This window comes from Geotrypetes seraphini, chromosome 1, assembly GCF_902459505.1.
Source record: "Geotrypetes seraphini chromosome 1, aGeoSer1.1, whole genome shotgun sequence".
NCBI lineage: Eukaryota > Metazoa > Chordata > Amphibia > Gymnophiona > Dermophiidae > Geotrypetes > Geotrypetes seraphini.
In genome coordinates, this window is record NC_047084.1 from 264,297,285 (window position 1) to 264,312,829 (window position 15,545).

The following is a 15,545-nucleotide window of genomic DNA, read 5'->3' on the forward strand; positions in this document are numbered from 1 at the left end:
TAATTTTAATAAATGTGTGGAGAGGATATTTTGAAATGTTTTATAAAATTCTACTGTGTAACCATCACCACCTGGAGCGGATCCAACTCTAAGAGATCTCAATGCTGTTTCTAATTCTTTTAATGATATAGGTTCTTCTAAACTTCGTTTTATATGATCAGGAATTTTAGGTCCATTAATTAAATCTAAAAAATTTTTTCCATCTTTTTGTTTCTCCAAATAAGGTTCGGAAGAATATAGATCCTTATAAAAATTTAAAAATTGTTTTAATATTATATTTGTTTGATTTGTTATTATACCATTATCATCTTTTATTCCATTAATATTAGTTCTCCTTTTTTTTGCCTTAAGATAATTTGCTAATAATTTTCCCGCCTTATTAGAATTTCCATAATACACTGTTTGCTTGGAAAACAAATCTTTTCTTATCATTTTTGAAGTTAATTCATTATATTTACCTTTTACTTTCAAAAGAGCTTGCAAAACTTCATATTCCCATTTACTTATCAATTTAGCTTCTAATATTTTTATTTCTTTTTCTAATTCTATATATTGTTTTTTAATTTGTTTCCTAATAAAAGCTGAATATGATATAATATTACCCCTCATAGTTGCTTTAAATGCATCCCATACATTCTCTATAGATGTATCTTCCACTAAATTTGTTTGAAAAAATTCATTAATTTGTGTTTTAAAATTTTCCAAAAATTTGTCATCCACAAGCAATGCATTATCAAATCTCCAAAGAGGTCTATTATTTTCTAATTGATCTAATTGTAATTCTATCCATATTCCCGCATGATCCGAAATGATAATAGGATCAATGGAGGCTTTAATCACCTGTTGCACTTTATTTGTTGAAACAAAAATATAATCTATTCTTGAAAATGATTTATGAACCTGTGAACAAAATGAATATTCCTGATCATTAAAATGAAGAATACGCCATATATCCTTCAAATCGCATGATCGAACTAAATTATCTAGACCTAAAGATTTAATATTTTTACCTGGTTTTTTATCCAATAATGGATCCATTACAGCATTAAAATCTCCAGCCACCACTAAATTAGAGGCAGCCAGTGGTAATAACATATTTTGTAGCTTTTTGAAAAATTCTGATTGATTCGAATTAGGGGCATATATATTAAATAACGTCAGGGTATCATTTCCCATACCTATATCGATATGTATCCATCTTCCATGTGGATCTGAACTTTTTACCTTTATATTGGCCATACATTTTTTATTTATAAGAATTGCAACCCCTGCTTTTTTACCCACTGCTGGAGCAAAAAAACATTCCTTTATCCATCCACCTGATAATTTCTGTGATTCCTTCATATTAAGATGGGTCTCTTGCAGACAGTAAATATCCGCATTTTGCTTTTTTAAAAATGTTAATATTTTTTTCCTTTTAATTACATGATTCAGGCCATTGACATTAATAGAATATATTTTAAAAGACATTATACATTTTAATACTTTTCATTATCTTATTCTTCCTCTCTTCTTTCATATTTAATATCCAAAAAATTTTCTTCATGACACACATATTTAACCCTAATGTATCTCCCTTAATTATTCTAGTAAATATTCTCCTTGTCCCTCCCTTACCCACCCAGTACATTGGCTGCTTAAGGATACACATTGGAACTGTAATCCAAACATTCTCCCCATTCCAGGCAATCAATATTCAATATTTAAACAAATTTCCCTTCTATCTATCTATATTGATCTTTTATATCTTTAATCATTTTCCATAACATTTCATTAATGTATCATTATCCATTTAACAATATGTTAATTTGTATTTCCTTAGTATTATGATTTCAACATATAATTATTTTAAACATATATATAGTGTATTATTTAATAATTTTCCTATATTTTGTTCTTTCTTTCATATAATTATTATTGTCTTTTCTTTGTATTGTTTTCCTCCATTTCTTCAGATATTTTGATATGTCATATTTTCTAATTTTTCATAGAGTCTTCAAAACCATCTTAATGTTCTATGTTAAAATATCATAGGTTCTGGTTTAGAGAGAAAATCTTTTAGTTTTTCGGGATCCTCAAAATATAAGGATTTGTCTCCAGATGATACTCTCATTTTCGCCGGGTAGTATAGACCATATTTAAATCCTTTTTCTTTTAGTAGAGGTCTCATGTCTAGTAGTCTTTTTCTTTTATTTGCTGTGTTTTTGGCGAAGTCTGGTAAAAACCATAATCTTGATCCTTTATAATTTAGGTTTTTATCTTTTTTTGCAGCATTTAGTATCTCTAGTGCTTGTTGATATCTCAGCATTTTGAAAATTATTGGTCTTGGTCTGTTTTTGTTTTCTAAATTTTTAATTGGGATTCTATGCGCCCTTTCAATTTCAATTGGTTGTTTCAAGTCTAACTGTAGTATTTTTGGAATTAAATTTTCAAGGAAAAGGATAGTATTTTTTCCCTCTAAATTTTCTTGTATTCCAAAAAGTTTGATGTTTTTCCTTCTTCCTCTATTCTCGTAGTCCTCCAGTTGATCTTTTAATTTATTTAATTCCAGGCTGTCGTTTTTACATCTTTTTGATTCACATTCTATAGTTTCCATTTTTGATTCTAGTTCAGTTGTTCTTTTGTTGTTAACTTCCATTTGTCTATGAATATTTAAAATTTCTTCTTTCATTTCCGACATATTAGTTATAGTTTCCTTGAGCATTTGTTTGATTTGTTTTAGTTCTTCCATAACTTCTGCTTTGCTTAATATGTCTGATTCTTCGATAGGAAGTGGTATCTTGCTTGGTGTTATTTGGTCTTGTTTCTGTCTTTTTGCAGATGTACCAGCCTCATTTTTGTTTTGTCTGGTACTTGCCATGTTATTGTTTTCTTTTTCTTTTCTTGGTTATTCTTATTTCTTATATTTAGTCTCTTAGATTTGGTATTCTTAGGTTTTTAATCTCTTTTCTTCCAAGATTTAGTTCTATCTTTTGAAGTAGAAATTTTCTTTTTAAGCCCTTTTCTTTACCTCAGTTATCTGTCATAATCTTGAATATTCCTTTTTTAGTTTATTTATCTCTTTAATATTAGCTAGATGGTTATTTTTGATTTTTTTCCTTCTTTTTTTTTTTCCTTTACCTATGTCAGTTTGAAAATTCTTTTTTCTTTTACTTTTCTCACTTTCACTGTTTCAATGAAGGAGGGGAACATTCAGTCCAACAACATTTCCTTCCCTTAGATCTCTCTCAGATTAGTCAATTCCTTTCACAAGTTTTAATTCACTATCTCTGACATTCACTCTCTCTCTCAATGAGATACCGTTTCAGCGCTGACAAAAAAAAAAAAAAAAAAAAATTCTTAGTATTTTTCTCCTTTCACAAGCCCAATCGCAGCCCTGATTGAGGAGAGCAACACTTTATAGAGTTATTTTCCCTTATTTTGACCAACTTGAAGCAATTGTCTTCTATTTTTTCTCAGCGTCTCTCAATTGCCTCAATGTCTTGCTGCTTCAGTTTTTTAAAGTTCCGTTGATCCTTTTCTCTGTCTCCTCTCTCACAAGCCCAATCGCAGCTTTGTCAGAGGAAAGTAATATTCAATTCAGTATTTTTATTTATTTTAGTAAGCTGATATTTATTTGTTTTCAGCGCTTCGGCACTTAATTATTGAGAGAAAATGCCGGTATTCCACTCTCTCAATTTTCTTTATTCAATCCTCTTTTTATCAAAGGATAATCTTTTTCCTTCTTTTGGTTTCAATATATCTGGTCGGAACACAAACTTCTTTCACAATTTCTCCAATCAAACTGTTTGATCACTCACATGTACTTCGCGGTTTCAGCGCTGCATTCAAGTTTGATGAAACCGCCAAAAATACAAACGGCTCTCTGCCTTCCCGACTCTTGTCAGCACATATCTCACTACAACTGTAGCATTTCAGCTTTTTTTTTTTTTTTTGATTTCAGTTATATCTGGTCGGAACACAACCTTTCTTCACAATTTCCCAATCAAATTATCTGGTCATTCACATGCACCTCGCAGTCTCAGCACTGCTTTCTAGCCTCTTGAAACCGCCAAAAACACAAACAGCTTTCTGCTTTCCCGACTCTTGTCAGCTTTTTTCTGTTTCAGTAATATCTGGTCGGAACATAAACTTTTTTCACAATTTCGCCAATCAAACTGTTTGATCACTCACATATACTTCGCGGCTTCAGCAGTCAAACTTCATGAAACCGCCGAAAACACAAACGGCTCTCTGCTTTCCCGACTCTTGTCAGCACATACCTCACTTCAACTGCAGCTTTTTAGGATTTTATCTTGTATCATTTGTTCAGCTTTTTAAATATATATTTTCTATATAATTATTTTGAAGGAAAAAAAATTTTTTTATATTTCATTGCCTGGATGGTGAGGAGCTTCACGATCACACCTCCATCCGTGCTCGCGTTAAGCCACGCCCCCCATGCTTTTATTTTTTTATTTAGTGATTGATTTATATCTGCTGTCTGTTCAGGAAGAAATGTATTTGTTTCTTTTCTTCAGGGGGTTGTACTGCTTGCAGAGTCTTGCATCTTGGGGTTTGTTTGTAAATATTAGTACCTTTAGTTTTTGCTTCTGCATTTGCATGGGGTTATCTGTTTTCTGGTAGGAATGAATGTTGAAAAGCATACAGTGTGCTTTGTGTTTTTTAATTTTGTGGTTAACCGTTATGTGTTGTTAATACGATTATATTGTGTGTGTGTGTATATATGAAAAATGAATGGAAAAAATGGTATTACAATTAGTACTATTTTGGGAGCGGGGTCTGAAGTGGAGATTGGGTGGAAATGGGCATGACTTAGTCCAGTGTTCTTCAACTGCCGATCCGCAGACCAGTACCAGTCCACAAAATAATTATTTTATTTCCGCCGGTCCATAGGTGTCAAAAGGTTGAACAACACTGTACTAGAACACTTAGGTGCTAAGTTACAGAATAGCACTTACGTTCACTTGTACACACACCTGTTTTGGCATATACCTGCCATTATAGTTATGTGCCCAACACACACACACACACACACATAAATGTATTAATTAGCTATTCAAATGGATTACCTTTCTACTTCAAAGGATTCAGTTGTATTGAGAAATACCGACTTAGGCAAGGATACCTTAAAAAGACAAAGTGATTTTATCAGTAAAATTTATGAAAAGCAGGGTCATAATTAGTTTAAGAATCTATGGTTATATGGAGACAACAATTTAAATGTTTTCTCACTGAAAATTATCCCTCTTCTGTAAGCAGATTTTCCACAGGTGCATTTGCACTTGTCTGAAAACAGATGTGAATTTACTTGGGGTTATTAGACCAGATGTACCCCCCCACTTGCTAGTTTGCAAAGAAAATGAGCTAGCAGGTCCATGGGTACAACCTGCCCACAATCCTAGGGTTAGTTTGACAATAACTGTATGTATCTTGTTGATGATTGCTAATTGGCTAGGTATGAGTTAGCAGACCTCTCTATAGAAGGAATCCTATTTTCCTAACGTATACTGAAGGACTCTCTGCAGTATATCTTACATGTGCCCACAACACCTGCAGCAATTCACTTTTGCTGCATGTGCCAGACCCGAAGGTTTCCTTCTGCCATGACCTGCCAGACAGGAAACAGGAAGTGATGTCAATGAGGGTGGGATGTGGCAGAGGGAAGCTTTCGAGGCTGGTATTGGAGACATGTATAAGATATACCAGGAAGCATTGGTATTGAGAGACAGAAGGATAGATGTCATGGAGAAGAAAGAGGAGAAATGTTGGATGGGTGTTAGAAACTTGCATTTTTTAAACATAACTCTGGGAGTGGGGAGGGGTATGGAAGAGCCCATCCCAAATACTAGGTCTGGCTACACCACTTCTTCAATGTATAAAATTTTTGCAACATGTTGAAAATGGTAATGCTAATAAATATTTTGTGATAATTCTGGATTGGGGAAGTTAGGGAAGGAGGAGAAGAGGTAGATAATTTTTAGCAGTTATTTATAAAAGATTTTTACGCACTGTTCATACTATTGAATATATGTTTATTGAAGTTTTCAAAGCAGCTGATTTCATATATATGTACATAACCATGACGACTAGAATTGCAACATTATATTTTTATTTTCGATATTTATATACCACTTATAATCTAAGTGGTTTACATTCATGCACTCAAGCATTTGTCCCTATCTGTCCTGGCAGGCTCACACTCTATCTAATGTTGTGTGGCTATCAATAAAAACTGTTGAAAGTAATTTTATTCCTTAAAAAAAATAAATTGTGAATCTGAAATAACAAAGGCTATTTCTAGGATTTCTTCTTAAAATGAAAACTATGTTTAAAAATAAGACAAAAATGAACTAGGAATCTACATGCCCAAACAGTGAGCAAGGACTGGTATTGCTGTCTCTAAAAAAGCCCCGCCTTTCCTCACTCAGGGGAAGATTCTCAAAACTTTAATGTGGTCGCTAAACTGATTCCAGATGATTTAGCATTCATGTATTTTAGTGGTGGATCATCAAAATGGCTTACTGTGGTCTTTTCCGAGCTTCCTAGAGGTCTCCAACTTTGCCAAGCAAATGTAATACGAGGTCATTAATATTTAAATGAGCACTCTGGGCGATTCCCTAACCTCGCTGTCCTACATTTGCAAGCAAATTTTCTGGCAGGTCTGAGTTGTTCTAGCCTTACTTTCTGGTTGATGCCCGAGTGCTGAATGGCTCAGGCATTGACAGGAAAGTAAGGCTTGACAGCTCAGACCCGCCAGAAAATTTTGCTGCCTTCAAGCAAACTTTCCCCTCCACCTCCCCGGTAGCAGGAGGGATGCCCACTCCCTCCCGCTGCTGCCATTCAGCAACCCCTCCCCCCGGACTCCTTCCCGCTGCTGCCATTAAGCAACCCCCCACCCCCGGCAGCAGAAGGGATGCCCACTCCCTCCCGCTGCTGCTGTTAATCAACCTCCCCAGCAGCGGGAGGGATGCCAACTCCTTCCTGCCACCACCATAGTGCCTCCAACGACCCTCCCCGTGCCTCCAACGACCCCCCCCCCCACCTTGTTTACGAAGGCCAGCCAGAGGGATTTCTACTCCCTCCAGCCAGCAGGCCCACCGTTTCAAAATGGTGGGCCTTCCCCTCCCTGGTATATCTAGGGATGCACTGGGGAGGGGCCTAAGGCTCTGATTGGGAGGGGCCTTAGGCATCTGGGCCAATCAGAGCCTTAGGACCCTCCCCGGCATCCCTCCGGCCGGCCTTTGTAAATGAGGTAAGGAGGGGTGGAGGGGGCATCGGAGGCATGGGGGGGGGTTCGGTGGGAGTTGCTTAACAGCAATGGTGGGAGGGAGTGGACAACCCTCCTGCTGATCTTTGAGTTGGGATCCTTTTTTAATCTTTTTTTATTTGTGGGTTTATTCTGTGCATGTGCCAATCACTATCACCAGCAACAGGCACATGCAAATTTAGCGACCCTCAGAAAACCTCATTTACATGCATAGTTTTTTTAAGAATGACTCGCCTTTTTCAAATCGATACAATTGTGGCTGCGACAGCGGCATATTGGATTTTACCATGAACATTGAGAATCTTCTCCTCACACTGCAGTGGATTCTTACTTTTTCGTAGTCTTCATCCTCATCATCTTGCTTTCCATGAAAATGTACCGGAACAATCGGTTTCTCAAAGGAAAACCCTCGAAAACTCTGCCCATCTGGTGGTGACCTCCTGGGAGAAAAATAAACCAGAACTGAAACAAAGATGATTTCTAAGGAAAGAACACGCTTTTCAGTCCAGATCCCCTGCTGTTGCATACAGAAGGAATCCATTCCAGGTTTTCAATGCCTCTTCCTTCTCCAGAGGGCTCTGCTGCCCCCTTCAGTTTGTACCAAAGCAGGCAATAGCCCTATATAGGAATGCATAAGGAGGAAGGGTATAGGAGGACTCCCCGAACTACAAATCTGTTCTGCTCTGAAAGTATAACAAACATGTTAAACATTTTAATTGAACAATTGAAACATAAAATAACTATACCAATCAAACATTTATGGAGCTTAAGCATTCCCCTAATGTGTTATACCAATAGATTATTCTTCATACCCTTAAGGTCTGACTGATATCAAAATCTCAGTTTAGACTTGAGTTTCAGACAATAGGCAGGCAGAGTAAATATTGCCAGGGCAGGGTTCCAGAATGACACACCTATCTACTAGAAAATATATTAGCAAGGTAAGAACCTAATCTCTTTTTCTAGTGCAATAGGTGTGTCATTCTGGACAGCAGGGATTTACAAAATTAGTCTCAGAAATCTAGGGCGGGACCTCTGCACCTGCTCATAACAATGAAAACTCAAAGACAGTATCCTCCCATGCTTCCATATCCATTCTGTAGAACTTGGAGAATGTATGCAGAGTGGACCAGGTCGTTGCTCTACAAATTGCCATGGGCAAAATTGCCTGAGCTTCTACCCACAAAGAAGTCATGCTTCTTGTGGAATGTGCTTTCAAAGAGACCGACAATTGCTTGCCACAGGCAATATCATTTATCATTTATTAAACTTGATACACCACCTTAGCTGCAACACAATTCAAAGCAGTTTATAATAAAATGCATCATTAAAATTGAAATGGAACGCCATTAAAAAATAGGATATCATACTTCATTCATACAATAAGAAACATAAAAAACATTAATAACATAACATAGTACTTATAAACCGCATAACTGTAAGTTCAATGCAGTGAACAAAAGATTAAAAATAACATAACCTAAGGATAATTTAAATTAGTTTGCTACATATTTTGAAAAAAGATGAATTTTCAATTGAGTTCTAAAGTGCTTGTAAGAACAAACACTACGTAAAGACAAACACTGCAAAAATGTGCTCTCCACTAATTTTTTCAATTAAACAAAAGCTCGTTTAAAAAGGTAAGTTTTCAAAAGTGCACGAAGCCGAATATCTGAAGATTCTAAACGTAAATTTGCGGGTAAAGAATTCCATAGTGCTGGCGCAATAGCAAAAAACACTGAATTTCAAGTTCTCTCCCATTTCGTTTTTGAGGGATGTGAAATAACCAATCTATTATCTATCAAAGAGCGGAGAGTCCTTGATAAGAGAATAAGGAATAATTAAAGTTGCCAGATAATCAGGAATACGCAAATGTAATGTTTTATAAGTCAAAGTAAGAATTTTAAAATGTATCCAAAAATAAACAGGTAACCAATGTAATTGTTTTAATAAAGGCATTACATGATCGTATTTACAAGCATTACTTATTATTCTCACCACTGTATTTTGTAATGTTTTGGTTGCGATTTTGGTAAACCCGCATAGATCACATTACAATAGTCTAATTTTGAATTTATAAATGCATAGAAAGTTTCAGTAAAGATTCTTTGGAAACAAAATTTTGAATCACTTTAAGTTTCCATAGAGCATAAAAACCAGATTTTACCACAGCTGTTATCTGGGCAGTAAATGATATATGATGACGAGATGGCCATCCATATCCATCTTGAAATGGTAGCCTTAGACACCAATCTACTGTATCTAGCTTGACTAGTGAGCACAAATGGATGGTCAGAACTCATTGGTGACCTCTAGATAATGTAGGAGGACTCTCCTAACATCCAGCTTCCTCAGAATCCAGTCCTTTTTCTTTAATCCTGTGGTCTGGAACACTGATAATCTTATCTCTTGATTGACATGAAATTCTGAGACGACCTTTGGCAATAAGGATGGGACCATGCACAAGAAAACTCCTGCCTCCTTGATCTTGAAGGATTCCCTGTATGACAGGGTTGCAGCTCCAAGACTTGTCTCACTGACATAATAACCACAAGGAAAACTGTCTTAAAGGTACCATCCAACAAGGATGCCTCCTGAATAGGTTCATAAGGAGCCAGAGGCCATGCAAAACCATGTTAAGGTTCCATTATGGAAATGGTTGTCTTACCGGTGATCTGAGCCTTACTACCCCCTTTAGGAATCTGGCTATGTCTGAATCAGAAGCCAGGGAAGCTTTGCATCCATGAGCTCTGAAACCTGAGAGGCCTGCCACTTGGATCTTGAGTGATACCACTGTGAGACATTTGTTGAGCCCTGCTTAGAGGAAAGCTAGCACCTCCGCAATCAGAGCCCTAAATGGCTCCATCTTCTCTTTCGTGCACCAATGTTGAAATGTCTTCCATATTTTTGTGTAAGTGGAGACCATTGTAGGCCTCTTGGCCTTGAGGTGAGTAGCAGTGACTACCTCCGAGTATCCTTTATGCTCTAATGCTGGTGCTCATGAACCATGCTGTAAGATCAAAGTGATCTGGATCTTCTATGACCACTGGGCCCTGAGAGAGAAGGACGAGCTGTACCTGTAGTCAAAGACCCCTGCCCCTCTGGAAACACACTAGGTCTGCATACTATGGCCTGAGTGGCCAATCTGGTGCTTTGAGGACCACTCTCCTTGGGTGGTTTGCTATTCTGTGAAGTATCTGCCCTATCATGTACAAGAGCTTGCTCTTTGGCCACTGCTGGACTATGGCATCCAGGCCTTCGCATTTGGGCTCAAATCTTTGACTGAAGCAGTCCACCTTCTTGTTCCTTGCCGTAGCCATCAGATCAAAAGTTTGCTGACGCCATCAAAGAATGATGGACTGGAACACTGCTGCAGATAAAATCTTTTTTCCTGGGTTTAAGGTCTGCCTGCTGAGGTTTATGTTTAGGATTTATAGGCTGCACTTCGCTATAACATCAATGCAGTTTACAAAAATGTACAGAAAAGGAATGCCATTATAATAAGTAAAAAGATTAAAAATGAAAATAAAACATTCAAAAAATGTAAATTAAAATAAAATAGTCACATAGTTGCCTTGGAGTAGGATCTCCCATAAATTAAGTAATAGATGGGAAAGCTAAACCAAAAAGATAGGTCTTCAAAAGAGACATAAATTTTGGATTCATATCGTAACTGATTTGGAAGAAAATTCCAAAGACTGGGAACAGAAATTTAAAAAAGCAGACTTATGGGTCGAGGATGACGTAACCAAATGAACTGAAGGTACAGATAATTGATGAATAAAATCTGAATGCAAATTACGTGTTGGCCTATATGGTACCAGTAGTTTTGACAAATAATCTGGATTACCTGATTATAATACTTTAAAAGCTAAGATTAAGGCCTTTTGCATCAAACAATATTTTACAGGAAGCCAATGAAACTCTAAAAAAATAGAGAAATATGATTGTATCTACAAGCAATAACAAGAAGTCTAAAAGCAGTATTCTGTATAGTTTGTAATTTTTTAATAGATGTCAATGGTAATCCAGTATATATAATGTTACAAAAATCAATCTTAGAGGTAGCTAACGCATAAATAAGGGATTCACAATAAGATCTATCTATATAAGGACGAATTGAACGAATCTTCCTTAAAGAGAAAAAAACATGATCTTGCTACTGAAGAAAGTTGTATATGGAATGTAAGTACAGAATCCAAATGAACACCTAGATACTTCATTGTATTTGAAAGATTGAGATCTTAAAAGGGGTATTATTGATGGTGAATTAGAAGTATATGTAATCCACATCCCAACAGTCTTTTGTGGGTTCAAAACTAGTTTACTGTCAGAAATCCAGTCATCAATCATGTCAAGACATGATTGTAAAGGAGCTAAATTGAAAGCATCACAAGTTTGGGGAAAGACCAACAAAATATCATCTGCATAAAAATAATTTTTAACTTGATATTCCTGAATCTTCAAAGCAAGTGGGCTCAAGAAAATGTTAACTAACAAATGAGAAAGAATAGAACCCTGAAGTATTCCACATGGGAGATTACAGAGTGAGGAAGAGGTTGAAGAGAATTACTTACAAGATCAAAGGCAGAAGATAGATCTAAAGAAATTAGAAGGACAGTCTTACCTTGGTCAGGTGCTGAATAGCAATCATTAAGCAGAGCAGCTTTCTAAAACCAGATTATGAAGGATGAAGCTGAATGAAGACTGAATGTTGTGAAAGTTGAAGAAAAACAATCTTTTCTAAAACTTTGGAAATAAATGGGAGGTTAGAAACTGGGCGGAAATTAGAAACTCCTGCTACGTGTGCCACAGAGATTGCATGTAGGTGTAGCTCTGATTCCAGGCACAGCTGCACACTCTTGGTGCTCCTTGGCGATTGACATACGCCAATGCCGTAGCATTGTCCAAGAAGACTTGGACCACCTGTCCTTCCAGATTCATCTCCAGCTTTTGTAACACCAATTGAATTACTCGAAGTTCCAGTCTGTTGATGGACCACTTTCTCTGGAAGGTCTACCATCACCCCTGAACTGGGCGTCCAATGCAATGGCCTCTCCACCCATTCTGAGGGGCATGCCCCCGATATAATGACTATGGACAGAGCCACCAACTCATACTGCAGCAGGATTCTGGGGTCCATGGAAGGGTCATTTGAAGGGAGTATGTTTCTGAGGATCACTGAGGCATGTTCTGGAAAGGATGCATTTGAGCCTGCGTCCAAGGGATTACATCTATAGTGGCTGCCATGGAGCTAGTAATTGGAGGTAGTGCCACGTAGACTGAGCTGGCTTGGCCATCTTGTCCGTTATCTCAATGCAAAGCTTCTGTCTGTGAGCCTCTGGAAGTTAGACCTGGCCTTCTGCTGTGTTGAATAGTACTCCCAAGTATTGGGATGGAACCAGCTAACTCTTTCAAAAATTTGCTATCTAGCCCAGGTTCTGCAAGACCCGGACCAACTGAACCACTGATTGTTCCCCTTCTAATAACGACGGAGCTCTGATCAGCCAGTCATTCAGATATCGATGTACTTGCAATCCTTCCCTGTGGAGAGGCGCCGCCACCACTACCTTCACCTTAGTGAACACACGGGGTGCTGTTGCCAACCCAAAGGGGAGTGCCAAGAACTGATAATGTCTCTCCAGCACATGGAATCTCAGGAATCTCCTGTGTTCCAGAAATATGGGAATGTGGAGGTAGACTTCCGTCAAGTCTAAGGATGCTAGCAATTTTGCCAGAGCTACTGCTGCGATGACTGACCACACAATTTCCATGTGAAAGTGTGGAACCTTCAGAGCCTTCATGATGTGTGTGAGATCCAGAATGGAGATCCAATCTTCTGAGCCTTTCTTGAGCACTATGAAGTATATGGAGTATCTGCTCAAGCCTGATTCTTCAGGCAGCACTGACTCTATGGCCTGAATTTCTTCAATTCTCTGTACTGTTGCTAAAATTTTCTGGGCGTACCACTAGAGAGTCAAGAGACCAGTCTGTTAAGGGATGGGCAAACTCTATCTTATACGCTTCAGCACCCAGCAGTTTGAAGAGATCTGCGCCCAGATCTTCGCATATGCCGAGAGCCTTCCTCCTATCTTCAGGAGTTTTCTCTCGCACTGGGGAGCTCTGGTGCACCGATAGCCACAAAAACTGCATAAAATAATAAAGAAACATATAGAGCAGATCAGAAAGACACCTTCTGACTCACATACTGAAGGGGGCAGTAGAGTCCTCTGGAGAAGGAGGAGTTGAAAACCTTGAAGGGTTCCTTCTGCAGGACTTGTGAGCATGGGGAGAATACCCTACTGTCCAAAATGACACAACTATTGTACTAGAAAAAACTTTAAATGAAATCAATTTAAAGTAATATGCAGAATTTCAGCAGAGGCACTTTGGTGTGGATACTGCTGTGAAAATCTGCACAACTTTGAATGGATAAGAAATGTGTTTAAAGATATGTGGTCAATTCACATTAATGAGCAACTAAATAAATAAAGCCAGCAAGGTCCTCTGCTTGAGACACCCTATTGGTTTTATATCAGAATCTAAGAATATTCAAACATATTATTCAAAGCATATGAAAAACAAAAATTCTGACTTACTGATATTGCTGATAAAATCAAAACCAAAACACAACAGATAGAATAACATTTTCCAAACATACTGTAACTGAGGAGCCGGTAGTGTCTCAGGGCTAGACTTCTTGGTAGGGATTGCTGGTTTAGGTGATGGCTTAGGCAACACTGGGGGCTTGAACAATCCAGGTTTGGTATGCTCAGCTGGCAAAGCAGCCACTCCTAGCTGTTTAGAGATGTTTAGTATTTTGTGTTTGCTTGCTGGCACTGGAAGCAATCCTTGGACACCAATATTCATGGAAACAGTCAACGAGTTCAATTTTTTTTCCAATTCTTTGCAAATGGGATTTGACAATATCTGGCTGGGCACCTCGGGCTCTGGTGGTTTCAAATGCATTATTTTGGTTTCCCTGTTAGCAGAAGCAGTAGTCCTGGGATAGGAAGGGGGAGGTACAGGAGGGGGCTCACTGCTTCGACTTCCTGGCAGCACTGGTAGTGCCTTTACTGGTTTAGGATGTGCTTTTCCAGGGAAGCGCGGTTCTTCTCTCAGTTTTTCCAAGTCCTCAGGATTTATCTCAGGTAAGCTGCGTTTTGGAGGAGGTGGTGGTAGCTGGGGCCCAGCAAACATGCCTGGAAAGGAGTGCGCCTTCTGAACGCCAGGGAATGTACTTCTGTCTATCACAGGTACTGGTGGAGGTGGGTAAGCTGGTGGATGGACCATAGTGATACAGGGATCTGTATAAAAAACAAACAACACACATATATATAGTTCATCTTGAATTTGTTCTCCAAGCAGAATACACTTTCTGGGGATTTCCTCTTTTCTCACTGAGTGATCTATATTTCCTAACTGGCAAAGAGCCCCTAAAATTGACATTTAACATTGGATTAAAATCTCATTAAGAGACCATCAAGAATCATCAGCCAAGGCCTTGAAAGAAAAATATTTCATGCATGTTTTTGTTAACCATGAAAGAAACTATTCTCTTTTTACTTTTTTTGATTAAAAAAAAGTAGTGCGATTGCCACACTGGTCCACCTAAAGACACAAAATTAAAAATTAAAATATATGGTAATAATTTTTTATTGAACAAACTTAAATATATTTTTCTAATGGTCCCAATGATAGGAGCAGTCTACAGTGAATCACTCCTTATACTCATGAATTCTGACATAGAAATACAGGGATCAATGATTATAGAATTTTGGGGCATTTATCCAACCAGTGCTTACATACACGAGATTCCCCTTTATCGACATTTATAACAAATAGAAAATAGTAAAAATAGTAAAGAAATGCATTAAATACTTGTTTGATATTTGGGAGCATCCTTACAGCTCAATAACCACCCCTTTTATAAAACTGCAGAAGCGTTTTTTAGTTCAGGCTGGCACACTGAATGCTTTGTGCTGCTCCCGACACTCATAGAGTTCCTATAAGCGTTGGGAGCAGCGCAGAGCATTCAGCACGCTGGCCTGCACTAAAAACTGCTTTCGTGGTTTTGTAAAAGGGAAAAGGGCAAATTTTTATATTGCTTCTCTCTGAATTAGAGTGAGATTGTTACACCACTAGGTTGGTACAGGACAAGTAAACAATTAAACTTGGCTTCCCTTGCCTAGCTAAGGCTGCATGGAAGAGTTGCTGTTTATTCTTTTGAGAAGAACAACATAAAGCAAAATCCTTTAAATAAAAATAGTATTGC

At 37.7% G+C, this 15,545-nt stretch overlaps 1 protein-coding gene across 1 annotated transcript in view; it reads right to left on the reverse strand.

The window, feature by feature from the left end:
- Nucleotides 1–15,545, reverse strand: part of LOC117367206 (SH3 domain-binding protein 2-like) — a 102,092-nt gene that overhangs the window by 16,036 nt on the left and 70,511 nt on the right. Inside the window, exons 8-10 of the mRNA XM_033959606.1 lie at nucleotides 13,932–14,577; nucleotides 7,602–7,710; nucleotides 5,073–5,128 (exon numbers count right to left, since the gene is read on the reverse strand). Coding sequence (XP_033815497.1) covers nucleotides 5,073–5,128; nucleotides 7,602–7,710; nucleotides 13,932–14,577 — 811 coding nt within the window. The remainder of the gene's footprint in view (nucleotides 1–5,072; nucleotides 5,129–7,601; nucleotides 7,711–13,931; nucleotides 14,578–15,545) is intronic.